Source organism: Phoca vitulina, unplaced genomic scaffold (genome assembly GCF_004348235.1).
Source record: "Phoca vitulina isolate PV1807 unplaced genomic scaffold, GSC_HSeal_1.0 scaffold28, whole genome shotgun sequence".
In the NCBI taxonomy this organism is placed as follows: domain Eukaryota; kingdom Metazoa; phylum Chordata; class Mammalia; order Carnivora; family Phocidae; genus Phoca; species Phoca vitulina.
In genome coordinates, this window is record NW_022589731.1 from 11,330,191 (window position 1) to 11,355,946 (window position 25,756).

The 25,756-nt window shown below is 38.7% G+C and overlaps 1 protein-coding gene across 1 annotated transcript in view; it reads left to right on the forward strand.

Moving 5' to 3' along the window:
* Positions 1–2,639: 2,639 nt before the first annotated feature.
* The window catches only part of TDRD1 (tudor domain containing 1), a 44,066-nt gene continuing 20,949 nt past the window's right edge, over positions 2,640–25,756 (forward strand). Inside the window, exons 1-8 of the mRNA XM_032423005.1 lie at positions 2,640–2,659; positions 3,155–3,302; positions 13,136–13,466; positions 15,770–15,828; positions 22,239–22,383; positions 23,848–23,953; positions 24,658–24,721; positions 25,640–25,744. Coding sequence (XP_032278896.1) covers positions 2,640–2,659; positions 3,155–3,302; positions 13,136–13,466; positions 15,770–15,828; positions 22,239–22,383; positions 23,848–23,953; positions 24,658–24,721; positions 25,640–25,744 — 978 coding nt within the window. The remainder of the gene's footprint in view (positions 2,660–3,154; positions 3,303–13,135; positions 13,467–15,769; positions 15,829–22,238; positions 22,384–23,847; positions 23,954–24,657; positions 24,722–25,639; positions 25,745–25,756) is intronic.

Here is a 25,756-nt window from a genome sequence, read left to right on the forward strand (position 1 = left end):
CATTAAAAATAATAACAACAGCATTTGAGACTCTTCTACTATGTCAAAAATTAATGTGTGTTGATTTTTTTAAAACATCACTGGTCACCTTTGGAAGATGCCAAAGAATCATCACAGTCTGAAAACTGATAAAAGAATCAAGCATCCTAACTTTCCTGTTACAAACTGAATCTCAATCAAATAGTCAATGTGGGAAAGTTCTTTATAGAATTCCAGATAATAAATGCAGAAAACAGACTATCAGCAGTTTGCAAACCCTAATGAAATAATGGATCTAGGTAACAATCATCAGTGAGTCTAGAATCATTAGACAAAAAGCCAGTGGAAAACTTTATAATGGGTAGATGGGGCTGACATCACTTGAACCTGCTAGATCAATTTCAGTATCCTCCAAAGAGAAACAACTAGATATTAAGTGTCTTCTGATGTAATGCTACAGAGGAACACAATACCACCTGTGAAGTATACTTGCCAGAGGGGATATGCTCACAATTGAACTTAAGAAAAACTGCCATTACTTCAATTTATAAATTACAAGAAAAGGATTAAAAGGAAGTATCTTTTTAAAATACATCACTGAATACAAATATAGGATCTTGTTTGGAGCCTGATTTGAACATACCAATTATTAAAAATCATTTGAGACTCTCTGGATATTTTAAACACTAATTTCATGATATTCAGAAGTTGTTAAGAAAATGTTAAATTGTTAATTGTTAAGTTTTGGTGCTGCTTTTAAAAGTTATTATCTTTTAAAGATACATAAATATGTATAGATAACAAGATATAATATCCCCAAAAGTAAAAGTGATAAAAAAAAAGGCCCCCAAATAAAAATAAAAACAACCCCACATTGATGGAAATATGTCAAAGGATAACAAGAGCCAACTCAAAGGGCTCCCAATGACCAAAATTGGAAAAATTTGAGCAAGGAAATGAGGTAGTGTTGGATTATAACCTAAAGTATAAAATAAACATGAGTTCATAATAATACATATACAGTATATATGATCAAATATATTAATAAATGGAGAAGAGACAAATCTCCTATGTAAACAAATTGGAAATAATTTCGGTATCTGGCCCTTAAGGAGGGGGAGCATAACTTCTCTTTCTTAGCAGAAAGGTGTAGACTGGGTGTAATAACTTTCTTCCAAAGTGTATAATATGCAAAGGGAGGGAAAACAAGAGTAACTTTAGAAACCTGAAGAACACTAGTCAGGTGGTGGTATCTCGAGTATGTTATAAAGGTGTGTACAAGAGTTGTGTCTTTCTGCAATGTCAGCTTTATTCATTCATAAAGTAAGGTTAATACAATTGAAAGCAGGTTCAGGATTCTAAACTCAATGACATTTCACTGTGCATTTAATTTGGCTTCATACACATCACACAAAGTACAATACAAAGTTATGCAACAAACAAGATACAATAAGGGTAAGAACTTAATGAATCAGGGGCACCTGGGTGGCTCAGTCGTTAAGTGTCTGCCTTTGGCTCAGTTCATGATCCCAGGGTCCTGGGATCAAGCCCCACATCTGGCTCCCTGCTCAGCGGGAAGCCTGCTTCTCCATCTCCCACTCCCCCTGTTTGTGTTCCCTCTCTTGCTGTGTGTCTGTCAAATAAATAAATAAAATTTTAAAAAAAAGAACTTAATCAATCAAACCAAGTCAGTCTGTGAGCACAGTTACTATGAGGACTTGGTCAGGTCTAGGCCAGCTCTAGGCACTTACTGCTTAATATGTTTAAAAGTGGAGGATCTCTATTATGTTCAGAGATCAATCAGGCACAGTCCACAGCAGTTGCCTTTTAATGTGGTCAGATGAGGAAGGGTCAGTGTCTAGAGAGTCTGGCAGTTTGCTGTAGAAATCCTCTTTTTACAAGAGTTTAATCAGTCTTGTGCCTTTGCAGGCCTCTTTTGTCTCTAGTGATTATCAGCTCCTAGTTCTTCTAGGCCTTACGGGTTGTAGTCCTTGGTACTCCCAGTCTATACTGGTTTTGGTGATATTTGGTCTTAGCTGCAATATCCTTGGCTTCTTTTCTGATTATATCACTACTTGACACGAGTGACACCATCCTGCTCCCTACAAGTGGAAAATGTCAACTGTCATGAATCATTTTCACAGGATGTACACTTGATATGGTGCTGGATAAATGGCACTTTACCTCTATAGCCTTCCTTCCCAAAACCCTTAACTCCAGTCTTATCATTAGAAAAACAGCAAACTCCAACAGTGGGGCATCTTACAAAATGCCTGACCAGTACTCCTGGAATCTATCAAGATCACCAAAACAGGGAAAGTCTGAAAAACTGCCACAGCCAAGAAAAGCCTAAGAAGACACGACAACTAAATGTAATAATGTGGTATCCTGAATGGAATTCTGGCTCAGAGAAAGGACAATAGGTAAAAACTGCGGAAATCTAGATAAACTCTGGACTTCAGTAATAATGTATCAATATTGGTTCCTTAATTGTAGTTAATGTACCCTACTAATGTAATATGAATAATAGGGGAAACTGGGTATGGTTAATCTGGGAAACTCTGTACTATCTTCTCAATTCTCAATTTTTATCTAAAACTGTTCTAAAAAAAACCTATTACAAAGAAAAAAAGATTCAAGTCAGAATTTGCTTCCAAACAATGGGAGAAGTGTGCGTGGGGTACGGATGCAGACAAGACTGACCGTGAGTTGACAATGTGGAAACTAGTTGATAAATACATGGGGTACCATTTTTCTCCCGAATTTGTTTGAAAGGTCCCTAGTCCCCTCCAAAAAAAGGTTTAGAAATATTTGAGCGGCACCAACATATAACCAGGTGTGCTTAGTCAGGGAAAAAGTGATCACCTGTATTTACTTTTCAGGCAGAGTTAGCGGATTAATTTGAAAAACCTTGTAAGACTTTAAGTGGTTAATGCGACCGAAGTGACCATTACCGAGACACCGTCTGCATCTTTGAGCTCGAACTCCATCCGAGTTCGCAGGGCTACATTGCTAGAAGCAGCTGGAATAAGTATATAGTCTCGGCGGAGAAACTGCGAGCACGGAGCCCTGGTGCACAGCGACGCCCCCCGCCCCCGGGGCACAGCGCGGCTTAGGCAGCGCGCGGAGGATGTGCGTGGGCGTCGCAGTGTGCACGTGGGAGCGGACTGCGCAGGCGCCGCGCTGGCGCAGAGCTAGCCATTGGAGGTGGGGTGAACGCAGAGAGCGCGTCTGGGCGGCGAGGCTGCCGGACACCAGTGGACGCCACCACGGCCAGCCTTCAGAGACGGGTCGGGGTCAGCGGCCCTTTTGCCTCTTACCAGGTCAGGGTTCCCAGGCGCGTGGCAGGGAGCGAAAGGGACTGCGTGAGGGCTGCGGGGCTTCGGTCGTTGGGGACCGGACGTTGGTCGCTGGACGTTGAGGTCGGGCGTTGAGGTCGGGCGTTGAGCGGGCACCCCGGGGCCTGGAAGGGAGAGAGAGGATGGAAGGGTGGAGGAGCCCTTGGAACCTTGGCTGGGGAAGGGCAGGTCTAGGGTTGAATTTTCCCAACACCATTTGAAGTCGGGGAGGGGCAAGAGAAGTGAGAATTGAGCCCCTGGGTAAAGGGGGGCCCTGTAGTAGGTTTGGAAAATAGTACTTCCAGGCACGACTCTCCGAAATGTGAACGTCCGCTGGCATCCCGATAGAGGAGCTCTTTGCTCTTGTCTCTGAAAGAATCTAGTTTGTGGATTCAGTCAGTGCTTTTGTTTAACTCAAAGCTGCAGTGCAAACAACACTAACACTTAATAGACTTTCCCCCCACTTCCTACCTTCTGTAGGAAAGGTGGATGCACCATGGCTTTGGCTAGGTACGGGTAAAGCGGCTCTGGTTCACGTTGCATGTTTGTAGCGTGTCTGCTGTGTGCCAATCGCATTTCTTGGCACTTGGGTCCCTGATATAAATACGTTGGCCCTGTTGGCCTCTAGAGTATGAGAAGATGCTTCTAGTTCTCTTGTTGAGCCCTCAGGGTATTGAATGGGAAGTGGCATGGCCTAGGAATCGGACCTGGATGTTCAGCTCAGCTGTGTAAGGGCCCTTGCGCTGAGGGGGTTGGCAAGTTACTTCATCTGCTCCGGTCTCCCTTACTTACCTGGAGGAATAAAGGAAGTAAGAATGCTTTAATCCTCAGATTATTTCAGTGTGCAAAGTAGTTACACATGAAAGGAAGAAATTCTTTGTGGTTTAAAAGTAAAGTTTAATAGCTGCCTCCGAAGAACTTAGTAAGCACCGGTCACTGTGCTAAGTAGTTTACATACATTCTTGAATTTAATCATCACAGTTCAGAGTTATGAGGAAGTTACTAAGATTGGCAACATTTTACAGAAACTGAATCTAAGAAAGATGAAGTGATTTTGCCTGAGATAGCATAGCTAAATGAGGAAGATGAGACTCTGCTCAGACTTGGGTCTGACCCACTTTAAAGCTCATGTTCTGCTGAACCATTGAGTTCCATAGCTTTAAAACTGAATGTTTCCTTGGGTGTTGAGTTTGATAAGTTCTTTATAGATTTTTGGATTCTAGCCCTTCAGCTGATAAAGCATTTGCAAATATCTTCTCCCATTCTGTCAGTTCTTTTGGTTTTGTCAACTGTTTCCTTTGCTGTGCAAATGATTTTTATCTTGAAGTCCCAAAGTTGATTTTTGCTTTTGTTTCTCTTGCCTTTGGAGACATGTCTCCTAAGAAGTTGCTGCTGTCAAGGTCAAAGAGGTTGCTGCCTGTGTTCTCCTCTAGGATTTTGATAGATTCCTATCTCACATTTAGGTCTTTCATCCATTTTGAGTTTATTTTTGTGTGTGGTGTAAGAAAATGGTCCAGTTTCATTCTGCGTGTGGCTGTCCAATTTTCCCAACACCATTTGAAGAGACTGTCTTTTTTCCATCGGATATTCTTTCCTCCTTTGTTAAAGATTAGTTGACCATATAGCTGAGGTCCATTTCTGGGTTTTCTGTTCTGTTCCATTGATCGATGTGTCTGTTTTTGTGCCAGTACCATACTGTTTTGATGATTGAAGCTTTTTTTTTTTTTTTTAAGATTTTATTTATTTATTTGACAGAGAGAGTCACAGCGAGAGAGGGAACACAAGCAGGGGGAGTGGCAGAGGGAGAAGCAGGCTCCCCGCGGAGCAGGGAGCCCGACGTGGGGCTCGATCCCAGGACCCTGGGATCATGACCTGAGCCGAAGGCAGACGCTTAACGACTGAGCCACCCAGGCGCCCCGATGATTAAAGCTTTTTAAAAGAGCTTGAAGTCTGGGATTGTGATGCCTCCAGCTTCGGTTTTCTTTTTCAACATTCCTTTGGTTCTTCGGGGTCTTTTCTGGTTCCATACAAATTTTAGGATTCTTTGTTCCAGTTCTGTGAAACATGTTGATGGTATTTTGATAGGGATTGCAATGAATGTATAGATTGCTCTGGGTAGCATAGACATTTTAACAATATTTGTTTTTCCAATCCATGAGCATGGAACGTTTTCCCATTTCTTTGTGTCTTCCTCAGTTTCTTTCATGAATATTCTATAGTTTCCAGAGTACAGATCCTTTACCTCTTTGGTTTGCAGCAATGTCCACAATAGCCAAACTATGGAAAGAGTCCGGATGTCCATCGACAGATGAATGGATAAAGAAAATGTATATGTATGCAATGGACTATTAGCCATCAAAAAAATCTTGCCATTTGCAATGATGTGGATGGAACTAGAGGGTATTATGCTCAGTGAAATAAGTCAAGCAGAGAAAGACAATTATGATTTCCCTCATGTGGAATTTAAGAAACAAAACAGGAGCATAGGAGAAGGGAGGGAAAAATAATACAAAATCAGAGAGGGAGACAAACCATAAGAGACTCTTAACCATAGGAAACAAACTGAGGGTTCCGGGAGGGGAGGAGGTTAGAGGGATAGGGTAACTGGGTGATGGGCATTAAGGAGGGCACGTGATATAATGAGCACTGGGTGTTATATACAACTGATGAATCACTAAACTCTCTCTCTGAAACTAATAATACACTATATGTTAATTAATTGAATTTAAATAAAATTAAATTTAAAAAAAACAACAACCCCAAAAAACTGAATGTTTCCTTTGAGTAGCCATTCTTTCTGAATGCGTGTGGTTACCAGGAAAACAAAAGCAAACATTAGAGAAGAAAAAGAAAATTATAGCTATGTATCTGCTGCAAGTACTTTTGGTATTAAAGGAATTAATTCACTGTGGTAAGAATTAATTTTACTCTAGCTTCTATTCTTCTGAGAAGGAAGGAGAGGGCTTACAGTCACTGGTTGCAGGTGTATTGTGGGATGCTCTTGGCCAGATGGAGGGGCAACAGGATTCCAAGAGAGTGCAAGAAAGGATTTGCCCCTTCGGGAGCTTCACATTTTGTTGGTGTCAGATCATGAAGCACAGAACAAAAGGACAATACAAAGCCAAGGCCTGTTTGCCTGTGGAACTATAGCAGTTACTTCCATTCCACTGGTCTTTTATTACATCAGTGATCCCTTTAACATGAAGGAATTTGGGGACCCTCCTAATTAACCTCTTGTGTTAAGGAAATATATAACTAATTTGGATTTGGGGATGATTATAAATACATTTTTTTTAAAAGATTTTATTTGAGGGGCGCCTGGGTGGCTCAGTCGTTAAGCGTCTGCCTTCGGCTCAGGTCATGGTCCTAGGGTCCTGGGATCGAGTCCCACATCGGGCTCCCTGCTCGGCGGGAAGCCTGCTTCTCCCTCTCCCACTCCCCCTGCTTGTGTTCCTGCTCTCGCTATCTCTCTCTCTGTCAAATAAATAAAAAAAATCTTTAAAAAAAAAAAAAAAAAAAATTTATTTGACAGAGAGACACAGCAAGAGAAGGAACACAAACGGGGAGTGGGAGATGGAGGAGCAGGCTCCCCACCGAGCAGGGAGCCCAATGCGGGGCTTGATCTCAGAACCCTGGGATCATGACCCGAGCCAAAGGCAGATGCCCAACGACTGAGCCACCCAGGCGCCCCTATAAATACATTTTTATTCATCACCAGTAGCATGTAAAAAAATAGTAGATTGTATATAGGGGAAACTGCTTGTTTTAAAACTGGGTAAGATTAGCCCATGAGGCGTCATGACCCTTGCAGTGATGTCTGTAACACAGCTGTACCTGTACACCAGAAGTCAGCAGCCCAAGGTTGGGAAGCACAGCATTATGGAATAGTGTCTGTCCACTCCAGATTCACATATGCCCAGTGATTGACACAGGATGAAGCCAAGTAGGGATAATTGCAGTTTTCTTACGGGGGTTTTTTAACGTTGAAATACATGTGTTAGAATTCATAGGACTGTAAATCAAAAGAAAAAAGGCAATCTTTATATGATAAACACATTTTTTAAAAAAATTGAATTCCAAAAGATGTTAGGTAACTGCAAGTTTTATGTGTACTCACAGTAGTCCTGGTTGCTACTCCAAAAGCTAGTGCGTAATTTTAAGTAGTTAGTTTTCAAAGTAAGGGGTAGTATGATGATTCTGCTGACCGGATGTTGGCTCTCATCTTTAGTCCTGTGCTCAGTTAGGAGAAGGATGTCTATGTGAGGGTTTCTGATGAACTAGAGAAAGTCCAGACTTGTGAGGACCTTGGAAGGTGTTACATCAACTGGTGAAGGACCTGGAGGAAAGTGGATATGGTAGACATCTCAGGTATTTGAAAGGTTATGGAAACAGCAACAGGAGTCAGTCAGTTGGGAAGTGAACCATTTTATAAAGAAGAGTGCAGTACAGTTGGCTGTCCAAAATTAAAGAAGTTAGAAGCTTCTAGTTATAGAACAGGTCTACACGTCTATTTGCCCTGGGCATTGTAATGAAAATTCCTGAATAGGGTGAGGCAAGTGAGGTGTCTTTCTAACCTACATATTCCACTCTAGGTGGAGCTCTTTTTAAGCTTAAATCCTTTTTAATTGCTGCTTAAAGTTCTAAGACTGTTGTTTTTTCTGAAGTCAAATTTATTTACTAATTTTTGGACTTTGGAAGAGTGGATGTAAGACTTGAAGTTTTGCTGTTAAATTTCAGAAACCCTCATAACGTGATGTAATTCTCCATTTAAGACTGCCACATGTAATTTCAGACAGTGAATTTCATTTTCACTGTGCAGATTGTCATGAAAACAGTGCAATAGTACATTTTAATTATTTTGTCATACAATTATCTTTTGAATGCCTCGTACAAAACATGGTAGGTGCTATGAGAAATCGGTATTTTTTTGTTAATGTTTCTAATAAAACCTGGTTTCTCCACTCAAGGTACTTAAAATAATCCAGAACACAGACATAACTGTCTGTAGCTAACTGTGCTACAGGATAGAAAGGAGCTGATTGTGGATTGACTGTCAGCCCTACCAAATAAGGACAAAGGAAAGGCTATTTCAGGAGTTACCTGTTGTGTATTGAGGGTCCCACTGGTGTCTTGAGAAAAGGACTATATCCTAGCTTTGTGGTTTAAATATTGATCCTTTACTTGATTTAGAATTAGCCACACTTGAGGAAAAATTGGCCTAATTTAAATGCAGTATTAATATTTTAATCTTTCAAATGCTTTTTTCTATTAAAGTAATTCATTTTTAAGCATAATTTGAGGGGTACCTGGGTTGGTTAAGCGTCTGCCTTCAGCTCAGGTCATGATCTCAGGGTCCTGGGATCGAGCCCCGCATCTGCTCCCTGCTCAGTGGGGAGCCTACTTCTCCCTCTCCCTCACCCTCTCCCCCTGCTTGTGTTTGCACACTCTCGTGCGTGTGCTCTCTCTCTGTCAAATCTTAAAAAAAAAAACATAATTTGAAAATGAAAAAGACTAAAAATTGCTTTTGTCAACCTACTTCCCCATAACACTCTTTTAAAATTTAATGTATTTCATTGATCTTGCGTACATGGAGGGGCTATTTTTTTTTTTTTTTGCAGTTATTATACAGTGTTTCTGATTTTCATTTGCTATTCTTACAATGTTTTACGATGTTTTTGAAAACTAGGATTCTAAATGGTAGTGTTAATATTCTGTCTAGTAGAGGTATCACAGTTAACTTTTTTCTCTAATTTTTTTTCACTATTTTAAATAGGCTTTTTTGATGTTCAGGATTATTATTATTATTTGAGAGGGGAGAGAAGGAGTGGGTGCAGGGGCAGAGGGACAGAGGGACAGGGAGAGAATCTTAAGCAGGCTTCATGCCCAGCATGGAGCTGACACATGGCTTGATCTCACAACACTGAGATCATGACCTGAGCCGAAATCAAGAGTTGGACGCTTAACTGACTGAGCCACTTAGGCACCCCAATGTTTAGGATTATTTTAATGGGATGATTTCTAGGTATAGAGTTACCGGGTGAATGGCTAGAACACTTTTAAGAATACATGTATACCTGGAGTGCCTGGATGGCACAGTTGGTTAAGTGTCCAACTCTTGGTTGCAGCTCAGGTCATGAGATCAAGCCCCTTGTCAAACTCCCTGCTCAGCATGGAGTCTACTTGAGAGTGTCTCTCTCTCTAAAATAAATATATATTGAAGGAAAAGAAAAAATACATATATACCTTAAGAATATATATTTATAGGGGCGCTTGTGTGGCTCAGTCGTTAAGCGTCTGCCTTCACCTCAGGTCATGATCCCCGGGTCCTGGGATTGAGCCCTGCATCGGGCTCCCTGTTCAGCAGGAAGCCTGCTTCTCCCTCTCTCACTGTCTCTCTGTTGAAAAATAAATAAAATCTTTAAAAAATACATATTTATAGACATACATACATGCAGGTGTGTATATGTATGTATATCCAAATTGTCTCCCCATAAGAACATACTAATTTATATTCCATGCAATGAGTGTCCATTTTATTTTCCAAAGATTTTATCTTTATTTTTAAGATTTTGAGAGAGAGGGAGAGAGAGCATGAGCAGGGGGGAGGGACAGAGGGAGAGGGAGAAGCAGGTTCCCTGCTCAGCAGGGAGCCAGACCTGGGGCTGGATCTCAGGACCCTGGGATCATGACCTGAGCTAAAGGTAGATGTTTAACCGGCTGAGCCACCCAGGTGCCCCTTATCTATTTATATGAGAGAGAAAGAAAGAGAGAGAGAGAGCCTTCGAGCAAGCACCTGTTCCTGTGAGTGGGTGGAGGGAGGGGGGGAGAGAGAGAATCTCAAGCACTCTGCACTGAGCACAGAGACCAATGCAGGGCTCAATCTCACAAACTTGAGATCATGACCTGAGCTGAAATCAAGAGTTTGTCGCTTAACCGACTTTGCCACCCAGAGGCCCAATAGTGAGTGTCCTTTTTAATCACACCCACACTGGGCAGAATATAATACATAATTATTTAATTTGATTTTTTTATTACAAATGAGGTTGAAGGTTTTCCCCCTTATGTTTATCAACTAATCTTCATCTTCTGTGCATTCTGTTCATGCCTTTTGCTCACATTTTATTGGTATCTGTATCAATTGGGCTGCAAATAACAGAAAACTCCTGGGTTTATTTGATGCCACAGTGAGTCTAAGCATAGGAAGATCAGGGCTGGTGTTCCGACTCAAGGATACCGCCAGAGACATCAGATGCTTTCACTTTTCAGCTCTACCATCCTTAGGGTGTGCTCTCTTCCTTTTTGCTTATTGCTTCCTGATTACATTACAGGAAGAAAGGGGTGAGGGATCCTGCAGCCAAGTCTGTTCCTGTTCATCAGGAAAGGACAGAGCTTTCTGAGAAATTCTGCTCAGAAGAATGATTATGGCCAGTATTGTCTCTAACTCAAGCTGGCAAATCAGAGGTAGAAGATGGCCTTTGGGTCCGTTACATTGTCTGCTACAGTATCTGAATGTTTTTACTGTTTATCCCACATTTTTAAAATTTTGATATTGAATTTTCCATCTTTGTGTTAATCTTTATTTTCTGGCTTCTTTGCTATTTTTTGTAATCGTTTGTTTCATATAGTCATGTTTGCTAGTTCCTTTGTGATATTTTACCACTTTTAAGAGCAAAAACAAAACCCTTTACCTGCTCATGTGGTTGTTGTAGGCTGATTCTCTGGGAAGCAAAACTTGAGTTGGAGATTTATATACTGTGGTGAACGTGTTTTTGCATGGCTTTAGTGTTTTTGGAGTTAGTTGAGGTGGCTTTTCTAGTCCAATATGCCCAGTGTTGGAAAAATGAACGCTCTTGATTGTATTGGTCCTTACTAGATCAAGTTTATCGTGGTACTAAAATATCACTTGTTTTCTCTCTGTTGACAAGTGTGTAAGGCAGGTGTGTCCTTATTGTGGCCTCAATTTCTCCTCCTTTAATCAGTGTTTGTTTTATAGATCTAGGGACATTGTGATTCACTGATTCTTGGCTGATCGCTCTCCTCCAGTGTTTCTTTCATCCACATAAAAAATTGAGTTCTCTTTTATCGGCTATTAATATTTGTATTCCATTTTTTTTTTTTTTTGGTTATTTGCATAGCACATGTTTTAGTTCTATTATTTCCAGACTTGCCATATAATTTTGTTTTATGTGTGCCTTTATAACACCTAGCTGGATGTTTTTCTCCCTCTTTTTCTCTTTTAATTGAGACTAAATCATTGATAATTGGATTACTTGGGTTTCGTTCTGTCATCTTATTTGATGTTTTCCATTGACCATGCTCGAATCTTTTTTTTTTTCCTGTTAGACTGAGATTTTTTCTTCTGTAATTTTAAAATTATGCATTGTTTTTGTTCTTCTGATAGTTACCCTAATATTTTAATGTGCATTCTTTATATTTCTTATACATTGGAGTTACTCAGTATTCTTAACCCCACCCAGTTTCCCCTGGAAGTTATTTTCCATTTGTAACTTCGTAGTATTTGTCTCTTACTGCACCCAACATTCTCCTTCTCACTGGATCTGATCCTTGTGTGTGTGGGGGGGTGTGCTTACTGCCATACGTGTGCTTTCCCTGGCAGCTGCAGGATCTCCCATTGTAACTGCCCATCTGCAGCCTTCAATTAGGGAACTTCCCAGGATCTGGCCTATAGAGTTTCCCTCTTCGAGTGTGCCTGTGTATTTCTTTCTTTCTTTTTTTTTTAATTTCGTTATCTTTTCTGTATTGTCATGGATTAGGGTAGGCCTAATTTAAAGCAAATGATATGGAACTTTTAGGACACCAGGAGGGAGGATGTTTCTGCTATTTCTTTATCTTCCCTTTAAAACAATGTTAAACAATATTTAGATACTACTCATACCAGTTTAGCTTTCTGTGGCTTTTTTTTTCCCCCTGAGCAGTTTTGGGACAATAGGCAGTTTTACCTGCGGTCAACAGACAAAGCTGTAGGTCACAACCTCAGAAAGAAAAGTTTGTCCACTTTTATTACCTCCCTTGGGCAGGACACTTAGTATTCTTTTAAGAGTAATAGGAAAACAACAAGCTAGCATAAAGTCTGGATAGAGGTTTCTCAGAGGGAACTTTGTAACAATACATGTACCTTATTTTCACAGAAAAGTGCATGCAGTTAAGTCCTTAAAAACAGTAGATACAAGTTACAATTTATAGAAGCTCAGCTGGGGATATCAAAGCAGAGGACTTGGGAAAAACAGAGCAAACGGGTCAGCTGAGGCAAACCATGAAGGATGACTGGGAGGGAAGGACTTTGCCAGGCCAGTGAGGAAGAGAGAGGGCATTGCGAGCTGGGTTCAGCATATTCAGGAGCCTAGTGTCTAAAGTAGGAGCGGGTAGAGGGATTCTGAGAGGCTAGAAAGGTAGGTGATGACCTGATTAAGACAATACCCTCTATTGTATTTCACCATTAAGTTGCATGCTCTGGGTTGGAAATATTTCTTTTTAAAACATGAAAGTCCTTTTTTATTCTGTTGTTTCAAAAGCTTTGTAAAGTAAAAAATGGTGTCGCATTCTGAGATTACTCTTTTGATGTCTCTTGAGTTAGTCTTTTGTCTGTGGTTGAATTGTGTGAAACTTGGGAGTTTGTACTTACAGATAGAGAATCTTTCTGTTTCTTGTGCCTTTAGGCCAGGCTGTGATATCATGGTTACCTCTGCTTTGGAATTATTCATGAGCATTACTTGTTACATAAAAAGAAATCACCTGGGCCTGCAATACTTCTATTTTTGTAATTAAAAATTGCCTTTTAAATACACTTCTTTCCATAGACTTCTTTGAATGTTAAATTGCCACATAATATGATGTCAAGAAATAATTTGGAGGCATCTACTTGTAAAATGACAGAGCCATTTAATTTTGAAAAAAATGAAAACAAGCTTCCACCATGTGATTCTTTAAGAAGTCCTGGAGCACATGCTAACCACCCTAATTTCCGGTTGAAAAGCCCAGAGAATGGAAATAAAAAGAACAATTTTTTGCTGTGTGAGAAAACCAAACAGTATTTGGCTAGTCAGGAAGACAATTCAGTATCTTCAAACCCTAACAGCATCAATGGAGAGGTGGTTGGATCCAAAGGAGACAGGAGGACGTTGTCAACAGGTGAGTGAAAACTACAGGCTTACTACTTCTTGATTCTGGTGGTTTCTTTGGCTTATCACAGGAATGTAATCACACATTCATGTGCTATTAACAGAACAACTAAATAGCTACCTTATAGCATTTGCATTTAAAGATTTAGAAGCAAAAGCCAGGTGCCAAATAGCTTCATCACAAAAAAGATTCCGGAGGAGAGAAGGTCTACAAATGAGCTTTTCCCCCCACAATGGGAGAACTGTACTAGGAATGTAGAAAGGACATACTCTGCCTTTTTAAAGATTGGCATATTAAAAAATACTATGCAAATCGTATGTTCACAAAGATACAGTAAGATATTAAATTGCTTCATTAGATTTTTAAAAAATTGTTCCTTTAGTCCTAATTCCAAAAACCTGGTTTTGAATGGGGAGGGGAGGCCTGGTGAGTGTATATCAGATGTGATCTTTTAATGTTATGGTGATGTAGTTCTGGTGCGTGGCCTTTGGGCCTCTGGGGTTTCCCAAGAGGTCAAAACTATTTTCCCGATAATACTAAAATATCATTTGCCTTTTTTGTTGTGCTGACTTTACACCGATGGTGCAAAAGCAAAGGTGAGTAAACCAGTAATGTCTCGTTAGCTCCTACCTGCTTGGGCTAGTGGTCATTGGGTTTTTTCATTGCTGTGAACTTGTGGTTAAGACAAAGCCAGAACCTTACTGAGGGTTGTCCTTGACAAAGCACTAAGAATTACTACTAAATCTTGACACTTGTGTACAGATATTTTTAGTATTTTGTGTAAGAAAATAGGAATTACCCCTAACTTCTGCTTCATAGGGAAGTATGAAAAATGTGTGTGTGATTGAGTTGTAAGCTGTACGTATGGAAATTTTTTCTTGGAACATCATTTTTACTTGAACGACAAATTCTAGTTACTCAGATTTAGATATCTCGCATTCATTTTCTCAAAAATGAACAAAGTGAGCCTGTCACTTCAAGGAAAACACGTGACAGTATTTTGTTGCTAATGATAAAATTCAAGCTTTTGAGCAAAAATGAGAATTTCAGGAAACCCATATCTGCCACCCTGTGTGACAGCTTCTCAATACCTAGACTTTTCCAGTGAGATGCGTGGTGATATTAACTAACACACATGATTTTTAAAATATTGTGTAATGAAATCTGTCCACATTTGGAAGATCTGCATAACTCAGAGTTTCTCAGTCTTACCCAAATGACCAATGCATGATGTTGCACAGTCATGCATGGGTAAAAATCTACTTAAAGTGCAAGATAAATCAATGGATTCCAGTGTCACATTATGAAAAAGTTTTAGATTCCAAATTGCAACTACCCCTCAAACTATGACTTGAGTTTTGGCATGATGTTAAAGGAAAATAGCCATAATTATCTGAGAAGGCTGTTATTAAATACTACTTTTTGCAACCACGTATCTGTGAGAGGCCAGATTTTCTTCATAGACTTCAACCAAAGCAACAACAGGGGATTGACTGCAAAAGCAGGTATGTGAATCCAACTACCATGAGTTAAACCAAACATTACAAAAATGTAAAACAGTGCTACTCTTCTCACAATTTTTTTTTGCTTTGGAAAATGTAGTTGGTTTAAAAACAAAAATCATGTCAATGTAGTGCATTTATTTTTAAATAAATGTTTTTAATTTTTAGAAGTTTAAAATTTCTAATTTTAATTTCTTTTTAACCGTTTTTTATGGGGAGGAGGGGCAGAGGGAGAGGGAGAGAGAGAATTTTAAGCAGGCTCCATACCCAGCACAGAGCCCCACGCAGGCTCAATCTCAGGACTCTGAGATCATGACCTGAGCCAAAATCAAGAGTTGGATGCTTAACCAACTGAGCCACCAGGTGCCCCTACATTTTTTTTTCTTTAAATAATCTCCATGCTCAATGTGGGGCTTGAACTCATGATCCCGAGATCAAGAGTCACATGCTCTTCTGACTGAGCCAGCCAGGCGCCCCTTAATTTCTAATATTGATAAATATTGACAGACATAGGCCATATAAACAAAATCTCTTTGAGGTTCTCAATAATTTCTAAGTGTGTAAATGAGTCCAGGGTTCAAAAAAGTCTGAGAATTGCTGCCTCAGTGAATGGAGATAAATTCACTATAAGAGGAATAGTAATTAAGTTTCAAACAAATCCTTATTTTTCATTAGAAAAAGTAGGTTGTTGCTTATTTGTAGTGTAGGTTTAAGGCTGTTATGGTATAGCTTTGTTATTTGAATATTTATTATGATATTGTACATTTTCAGGAATAAAGTAATATTGACTTTTATGTTTTCTCTCTCCAGGAAACTCAATGTCACCATTAAATGTTGGAAACAGTTCACCACCCAAAGAAGTAAATAGTGTAAGGTTTTGGTTTTTTTCTATTTTGTGTTTTTGTTTGGGTGTAAAAGATTCTAAACATATTTTGTATTGTGTTAATGAAGAATTACTCAATTTTCAGATATTAGTGAAGGTCAAGCTTCCTTTTCTTTATCCTAGTATCTTTAAAAAAAAAAAAAATCAGTTCTTTTTAGGTGATTGTAGTAAGCTATGCCATTGTAAGTGCAGCCCTGCAATTGACATGCAGAAATAATACAGATCCTGTGTAGCTGTTTCTGTTTCTCCCTGCGTGATGTGCTGCGGAATTTAGTATAATATGATAACCAGGATGTTGACAGTGATACTGTCAAGATACAGAACATTTCCATCTTTCCCTTACATGTTTTTGATGGTCATATCCATTTCCCTCTTGCCCCTATCACCTCCTTAACCCATGGAGGCTACGAATCTAATCCACATCCAAAGTTTTGTCATTTCAAGGATGTTATATAAATGGAATCCTACAGTATGTAACTTTTTGGGATTGGATATATTCACTCATCATAATTCCCTGGAGATTCATCTAGGGTTGTTGTATCAGTAGTTTTATTTTTATTGCTGAAAAGTAGTCCGTGGTTTAACATTCACATATTGAAGTGCCCCTGCACGGTTTCCAGTTTTGGGCTATTACAGTTAAAACTCTTATAAACCTTCATGTGCAAGGTTGATGTGAACATAAGTTTTTTGGTTTTGTTTGTTTCTGCCCTGGGTTAAATGCCCAGGAGTGCAATTTCTGGGTCATGGAGTATTGCATATTTAGTTTTTTATGAAGCTACTGAAGCATTTTCCAGCAGAGCTATACCATTGCATGTTCCCACTGAGAATACCTGCAGCCTCACGCCAGCATGTGGTGCTGGTGGTGGTTTTATTGTTCCCAATCTCATAGACGTGTGGTGATACTTTGTAGTGGTTTTAATTTTTGTTGCCCTAATGGCTAGTGATAAACATCTTCTCATGTGCATATTTGTCATTTCTGTTTCATTTTTGATGAGATGTTTACTCATGTATTTTGTCCCTTTTCTAATTTGGATTTTTTTTTTTTACTCCGATTTGAAAGTTCTTTATATGTTCTAAGTTCTAATCTTTTGTCAAATATGTGATTCACAAATGATTTCTCCCAGTCTGTAGCTTGTCTTTTCAGTCTCTTACCAGAGTTGTGGTTTAGCAGACCACAAGTTTTTAATTTTAATGATGTCCTGATCACTTTTCCTTTTATGGATTTTGCTTTTTGTGTCAGGTCTAGAAATTCTTTGCTACTTCAGATCCAGAAAATTTGGGGCTTTTTTTCCAAAAAGTTTTATAGTTTTATATTTAGATTTGTGGTCCATTTTGAGTTAATTTGAAGTTTGGTTTGTTTTTCTTCAATTTCTCCACCATTTGTTAAAAATGCTATATTTCCTCCACTGAACCACTGAATTGCTTTTGCACTTTTGTCAAAAATTAGGCATATTTATTCTATTTTCCATGGACCTGTCTATATATCCCTCCACCAGGGGCGCCTGGGTGGCTCAGTTGGTTAAGCGACTGCCTTCGGCTCGGGTCATGATCCTGGAGTCCCGGGATCGAGTCCCACATTGGGCTCCCTGCTCAGCAAGGAGTCTGCTTCTCCCTCTGACCCTCCTCTCTCTCATGCTCTCTGTCTCTCATTCTCTCTCTCTCAAATAAATAAAATCTTAAAAAAAAATTTTTTTATATATCCCTCCACCATTATCACACAGTACTGGTGCTATGTAATAAGTCTTGAAGTTGGGTACAGTGATTTCTGCCACTTTTTTTTTTTCAAAATTGTTTTAGCTAGTATATTTCCTATGCCTTCCAGTATACATCTTAGAATAATCTTGTCCATATCTGCAAAAAGTCTTGCTGAGATTTTGATAGTAATTGATTTTTTTTTTTTTAAGATTTTATTTGTTGGAGAGAGGGGGAGAGAAAGTGCGCACACTCACAAGCAGGGGAAGAGGCAGGCAGAGGGAGAAGCAGGCTCCTTGCCGAACAAGGAGCCCGATGCAGGACTCAATCCCAGGATCATGACCTGAGCTGAGCCAAAGGCAGACACTTAAACGACTGAGCCACGCAGGTGTCCCAATAGTAATTGATTTAAACTTGTATAAGGATTGAGGATTATCAGTACCTTTGCTGTGTTGAATCTTCCAGTCCATGAATGTAATCTCTCCATTTATTTAAATCTTCTTTGATTTCTTTCACTTCGTAGCTTTCAGCTTATATGTTCTATGCACAGTTATATTTACACGTTTTTTTTTTTTTAGTGATTGTAAATGCTGTTATAGTTTCTATTTCCACATATCCTCAGGTTCGTTGTTAATATATATAAATATGGTTTTGCATGTTTCTCTTGTACACTGTGACTTTACTGAAGTCACTTATTCTTGAGAATTTTTTTTGTAGGTTCCTTGGGATTTTCTACATAGACAATTTTATCTTCTGCAAATAGGAACAGTTTTATTTCTTTTCAGTATATATGCTTTATATTTCCTTTTTTTTTTTTTTTTTTTTGCCTATTGCACTGGCTGGAAGTTCTAGCTCTGTGTTGAGTAAGAATGGTGACAGTGGATATCTTGCTTTATTTCCAAACTCAGTGGAAAGCATTGAGTCTTTTCACTATTAAGTGTATTGTTAGCTATGGGATTTTTGTAGATGATCCTTATCAACTTGTTGAAATTTTCTCTTCCTACTTTTTTGATAGTTTTGATCATGACTAGGTGTTGAGCTTTTCTAAATGCTTTTCCTTCATCCATTGATACTTGATCTTTTAACCTGTTAATATGGTGGATTACATTGATTTTTTATTTTTTAATTATCTTTTAAAGATTTTATTTATTAGAGCACAAGAGAGAGCACAAGCGGGGGTTGGGGGGAGAGGCAGAGGGAGAAGCAGATTCTCCACTGAGCAGGGAACCTGATGTGGGGGTCGATCCCAGGACCCCAAGATCATGACCTGAGCTGAATAACTGACTGAACCACCCAGGTGCCCCTTTGTTGATGTTTTAAAATATTTAACCAGCCTTGCATCCCTGGAATAAACTCCACTTTGTCATGGTGTATAGTTAATTTTGTATATTGCTGAATTATATTTGGTATCATTTTGAGTAGGATTTTTACATCTGTTTTTATAAGCAGTTTATAATTTTCTCTTTCTTACTATCTTTGTGTGGTTGGGGAACCAAGGTAATACTACCTTTCTGAAAGAGAAGTTGTATAGGACTGGTGTTAATTCTTTAGACATTTGGTATTTTTCAGTGAAAACCATGTAAGTGTGAAGATTTATTTTTTTGGTGTTTTAAGATTATTCAATTTCTTTAATATTTATAGGACTATTCATATTATCTTTTTCATATTGTGATAATTTGTGGTGTTTGAGGAATTGGTCCATTTTGGCTATGTCATGAAATCTGAATGTGTAGAGTTGTTCTAAGTATTCCATTATTTTTATGTCTTCAGGGTCTATAGTAAGGTATACATTGTTTCATTCCTGATATTGGTAATTTCTGTCTTGTTTATTTTTCAAACAGTCTTGCTAGATTGATTTTATTGATCTTTTTTTTAAATATTTATTTGAGAGAGAGAGTGTGTGTAGGAGCTGGGTGGGGGGGAGAGGCGGGGTGGGGGGAGAGGTAGAAGGAGAAGCTGTCTCTCTGCTGAGTGGGGAGCCTGACCTGGGGCTTGATCTCAGGACCCTGAAATCATGACCTGAGCTGAAGTCCAATGCTTAACCTACTGAGCCACCTAGGTACCCCCTTTTTGGTCTTATCAAAGAACCAGGTCTTTGTTTCATTGATTTTTCTATTTTCTCCAAGTTTTTATTTTTAATTTCATTGATTTCTCCTTTTATCTTTGTTTCCTTGCTTCTGTTTGCTTTGGGCATGTTTTTTTCTTACTTTTTAGGTTCTTAAGATGGGAATTTAGATTATTGATTTGAGACTTTCCCTCTTTTCTAATGTGTGAACTTAGTGCTATAAATTTACCTCTTGGCAGTCCTTTAACTGTGTCTTACAAATTTTGATTTGTTATGTTTTCATTTTCTATGATTTCAGCGTTTTTTTTTTAATTTCCTTTGAGACCTCCTCTTTGACTCATGAGTTGTTTAGAAGTACATCGTTTTCAAATGTTTGAAGATTATTTAATTATGGTTACTTATTTCTAGTTTGAGACCACTGTGGTTGAAAAACACCCTCTGTGTGATTTAAATTTGTTGAGCTTTGCTTTATGGCCCAGTGTGTGGTCTTAATATATGTTCTGTTAGCACTTGAAAAGAATGTCCATTTTGTGATGGGTAGAATGATCTATAAATGTCTAACAGAATCCATTAGTTGATGGTGATCTCAAGTTCTTCTGTATTCTTGCTGATTTTCTATGTAGTTCTATTAATTGTTGAGACAGGGATATTAAGGTCTCTAACTATAATTATGTATTGTCTATTTCTCTTTTCAGTTTCATTTTACTTCAATTTTTTTCTATTCTATTAAGTTTATAATGCTTATTGTATTTTTGCTTAATATGTTCTTCCTTCCCTTTTGTTCCAGCATTCCTTTATTTCCTTTATATTTAGAGAACGTCCTTTAGCCATTCTTTTTGGATAGGTCTGCTGGTGACAAATTCTTAGTTTTCTTTCATTTGGGAATGTCTTGATTTCTTCTTTATTCCTGCAGGATACTTTTCCTGGATAAGTTTCCCAGCTAACAGTTCTCTTCTTTCAGCACTTGAAAAATGTATTACTTCCTTCTGCTCTCTGTGGTATCTGTTGAGAAATCTATTCTCTTCTGAATTACTTTTTCCCCTGTAAGTAAGATGTCCTTTCCCTTTCTCTGCTTTTAATCTTTTTTGTCTTTAGCTTGAAGAAGTTTGACTACATGCATCTTGGTACGGATTTCTTTAATTTGGTCTGGGACTTGCTCAGCTTGAATTTGTAGATTTATATCTTTTGCCAAATTTTATAAGTATGGGGCATTTTTTTTGAGAACTACTTCACCCTGCCTTTTTCCTCTCCTGGGACTCCAAAGACATGAATGTTAAATATTTTGTTATAGTCCCATAGGTCTCTGAGGCTCTGTTAATTAGTCTTTTCTCCACTTTGTTTTTTCTCTCTTGTTAGACTTGGCAGTTTCTATTGTTCAGTCTTCAAGTTTACTGATCCTTACCTCTATTCTCTCATTCTGCCATGGCGTCCCTCGTTGTGTGTTTTTTGTTGTTGTTGTTTTACTTTCCAGTTGTAAAACTTCCACTTGGTTCTTCTTTATATCTTCTATTTCTTTGCTGAGACTCTTTTCATTTGTTTCAAGTGTGCTCATAATTGCTTATTGAAGTATTGATGGCTGCTTTAAAATGTTTGTCAAACTTTTCTGTTGTCTTGATGTTGGTATTTTTTTTTTCATTCAATTGTGATTTTCCTTTTTCTTAGTAAGACAAGTTATTTTCTATTGAAACTGGCACATTTGGGGTATTAATGAAATTCTGTATCTTATTTAAACTTTGTTTTAGCTAGCTTCCTCTGACCCTATACCAGAGGAAGGTGGGTGCTGCCAGGTGGGAGTAGATGTCCAGGTGCCCCACTCAGCCTCAGTTGGCACTCAAGATGGTGCTCTCCCTTGCTTTGGGGTGAGGGTGGGAGTTCCAGCTTCCAGGTAGGCCTCATGTGATACCTCCTCCCTGGCTGGGAGTTATGAGTGCCTCTTTACTGATATGGGAGTGGGATGGAGTGGGAAGAGAGTAGGTGGGCCAGGGAGGAGAATTAGAGGGGGAGAGTTGAGAGACACTCATTACTTTGGAATGGTGGTGAAAAGTTCTGATTGTCCACTGGGTCTCCTCTTCCACCACCCCAATGATGGTGGTTGGGGTAGGGGGAACACTCGTACCTGCTGGGTGGAAGTCCAGGTTCCCCACATGGTCTTTATGGGGAGACTCCCAGGGATAAAGTGCCAGCTCCCTGCTCTAGAACAGGGCCACAGTGTTTTCTGTGGTGTTTGTCTAGGGTAGAACAGGTATTGGTTTTCTGTATTGCTGGGCTGCCTGTTTCCTGGTCTTTTGGCTAAAGAGAGTACACTTTCTGTTGGGGACTTTATTATCTGTACTGTTTGGCATTTTGGGTTGCTGACTTCTCCAGCACCGTGTCTGGGATATGTGAAGCAAAACGAAAAATCAAGAAACTCATTGTCTTGTTCTTCTCTGGGTCCCAAGTTTCCTAGCCTGTCTGCTGCCTTCTTGTCAAAATCAGCTTATGTTTGTTTATATATAAGTCCAGGGTTTTTTAGTAGCATGTAATGGGAGGAATAGGGAAAGGTACATCTCTTTTATCTGTCCAGAAGAGGAAATCCCAAATACAGTATTTCAAAAAAATTACTACCAAGTTTTAATATTGCTATTCTCTTTTCTTAATAGAAGCCTAGCAATAACGTGCCTCCTGCAAAGTCAAAAAAAATACACAAGTTGGTTGAGAATTCCTTGTCCATAAATAATTCAGCACTCTTCAACTCCTTAGGACCTCCTTTTCGGTCAACAACTTGCCATCGCTGTGGCCTGTTTGGTAAGCATATTTCCCTAACATGTCTCTTTCACACATTTGAAAATATTTTTACTATGGAAAGTTCAAAAATATTAAGTATGAACAGAATAGTGTATCTGTGCTGTATACCCATCTCTCTGCTTCAGCAGCTACCAGCATCCTACAGTTCTTGTTCATCCCTCCATACCTTTCCACTCTTGCTGCTTCCTTACTCGATTATTATTTCCTGTAGTTTTGTTTGTGATAAAATTTACATGCATTGGCATGCACAAACTCACACGCCTATCAAGATACAGAATATTTCCATCTTCTTAGAAAGTTCCCTCCTAGCCCCTTCTAGTCTCTCTGGATGCTGGAGGCAACCACAGTGGGTTTTTTTTTAACCATAAATTAATTTTGCCACTTTTAGAACTTCATATATATGGTATCTTATTGATTCTTATGTGTAAAGCTTTTTTTTTCTTTTAGAATAGTATTTTTGATATTAGTACATGTTCTATGTACACTATTTTTTGTTGCTGAGTAGTAGTTGTATGATTATATCACAGTGTATCTGTTTTTTTATTGAACATTTTTGCTTCCTTTAAGTTTGTGTTTAGCTTTTGGCTATTATGAATAGAGCTCTCTCCACATTTTTGTATAAGTCCTTGTGTGGATATAGGTTTTCATTTCTCTTGGGAACATACCTACGAGTATAATTGCTGAGTCAAAGAGTAGGTAACAGCCAAGCCATTTTCCTAAGTAGTTGTCCCATTTTACATTCCCAATGATAATGAGTTCTGCGTGCTCCACATCTCTGTCACTTGGTGCTGTTGATCTTTTCAACTTTAGCCCTTCTCATGGGTGTGTACTGGTATCTCATTGTGGTTTTAACTTGCATTTCCCTCATGATCAGTGAATGATCTTGAGCAGTATTTCATGTGCTTACTGGCTATTTGGTTATTTAGTTGTTTTTTTTTTTTTTTTTTTGAGTAGAAGCATTTGAGGCCTGGTTTTTTGTTGTTGTTGTTTTATGTGTTTTTTTTCTGCCTGTATATTCATAGGATTTTTTAATACTTTATTTAAAAAACCTCCCGGGTTTTTCTGGGTGTGATTCTCTTCATTGGTTTTTTGTTTTGTATTTTTTTTAATGGCACGAGGTAATAAGCCATGTCAGAGTCTGCTTGCACAAGTCTCTTTTCACTACCACACATTTTCTATTTCCTTTGATTGTTCCTTTTATAATGTTCTGGGCTCTACTTTAAGGTAGTTAGGTTTTCAGTCTGTCCTCCTCATTTTCACCTTTGCATTCCTATTTGCAATTTGAGAGAGCTTTAAGAATTTAATCTTAACGCCTAATCATAAACAGCATAATCCTCTTCAAGTAATCTTCTTGATGTGATTAATAGAATAGTGATTGATATGTCTGGTCTTTGAAAATGTCTTGCTCTCAGCAACAAATACTTGGAGTAAAACACTGGTGATGTTACGGGCTGTGTTCTGTAGGATCGCTGAGGTGTTCACAGTGCAAGCAGACATACTATTGCTCCATAGCATGCCAAAGAAGGGACTGGTCAGCACACAGCATCGTGTGCAAACCTGTTCAACAAAAGTAAGTATAATTTTTATTCATTAGAGAATATTTAAGAGGATTTTTTTTTTGATGTGGTAAGGATCAAATGAGGTAAGCAAGCCATAACTATGTAGAAGTTGTTATTTTATTTACTGAGGTGTAACATAAAGGATGCAAATCTGAAATGAAGAGCTTACAAATTTAGGACTGAGTTTTCATGAATATAATTTTATTAGTACATATTCAGAGTTAGAACTTTTAAGTTTGTGTTTGTAATAATTAGAGCTTTAGAATGCCTTTTAATCATGTGTTCTTTCCTGAATTTTGATAAGGTAGAACTCTCACAGTGCCTCATGAATTGTGATTTTAAAATATGAAAATTTTACTGGCATGGCATATACCAGTTTACAAAGCAGTTTCACATCTATAAGTTCATTCGATCCTCCAAACTGTTGAGGTCATGTAGGGATTATCTCCATTTTGTAGATAAGAAAGCTGGGGCTTGGAGATCGTGGCTGTGTATGTCCCTTTAATTAGGTGGCTTTGGAAGAGGCAAGCCCGCACACGGGGGTAGACTGTTGCATAGCCAGCCTTGGACTATTTTGCTTTGTTACTACTGTGATACTCTCTGAAGGAAGCTGTTTTTCTCCTTCTGGATTTTGATGATTGAGACTCAATCATTGTGGCCCCTACTCTTAATTGGCTCTGTACTATAAGTATTATAATCAGCTGCTTTATTTCAGTTTCCACAAACGTGAAGATAGTAAATCACCTTTTGAAACAAAGAACATGCAAGTGAAAAATGAGGTATGATGTACTTTTTGCCTTTAGAATTTTGAATGATTTCCTTTTATTGAATTAAGAGGACTTAAGCTAAATAAAATACTTATGACTTCTCCATTTCACCAGTGATTATTCAAGTGATCTCCAACCCCCAACATGGGGCTCGAACTCACGAGATCCCAGATCGAGTCGCAGGCTCCTCTGACTGAGCCAGCCAGGCGCCCCTGCACCAGTGTTTATTTAAAAACAAAAGTTTCCTGTTGAATAAATCTGTACACCTTAATGATCGATTGGGTGACTATTGGGGATTTTTGAGCATTGTGTGTGCCCAGCACTTCCCAGAAGGACTTGAGATGAGATGCCTGTGTCTCAGTGTAAAATCATTGGATTCCTGAGAGAGAGCTCCTCTCTGTGGTCCCCGCATGCACACGTTCTCTGGCTTTGTGTACTGCATTCTTTGTATACTGCCCTCGTATCGAAGCAGCATTTTTTTCTGTAATACCCCCCTTCCATTTAGTTAACTGTGTGGGCTAAATCATTCATAATCTGAAAAATATCAGTAGTACTCAGCTCGTCTATAATTTTTAGGCTTCTCTAGCTGGTCCTAGCTTCTACTTAAAAAAATCTGACTTCCTCAAATATTCATTCTTTTAAAATGTTAACAAGTGCAAACCTAAAACACTAAACCCCCCTTCTTATTTTATAAACTCAACATTATCATCACCATTATGGCCTGATTCTTGAGTGATCCCATTGCTGTGTACACTGCCTTTGGACAGTGGGTTTCCTTGGCTCTTGAAGGTGTACACTATTTCTCTGCTCTCTTATTCAAGCCTCAGGGCCTATTTTGGCCTTAATTCCAGCAAATGGTGGCCACAGTACCCCTGAAACACGTGCTTGTCTAAGTAACTCACTCATGCGTTTTGTTTTTTTTAAACCCAGGGTGACTATCCTCTTGGAGTTACTAAAGAAATAGCCATTTGTGCTGATAAAATAATGTTTTCTGATTTGAGAAGTCTACAACTCAGGAAAACCATGGAAATAAAGGTATTTGTTGTT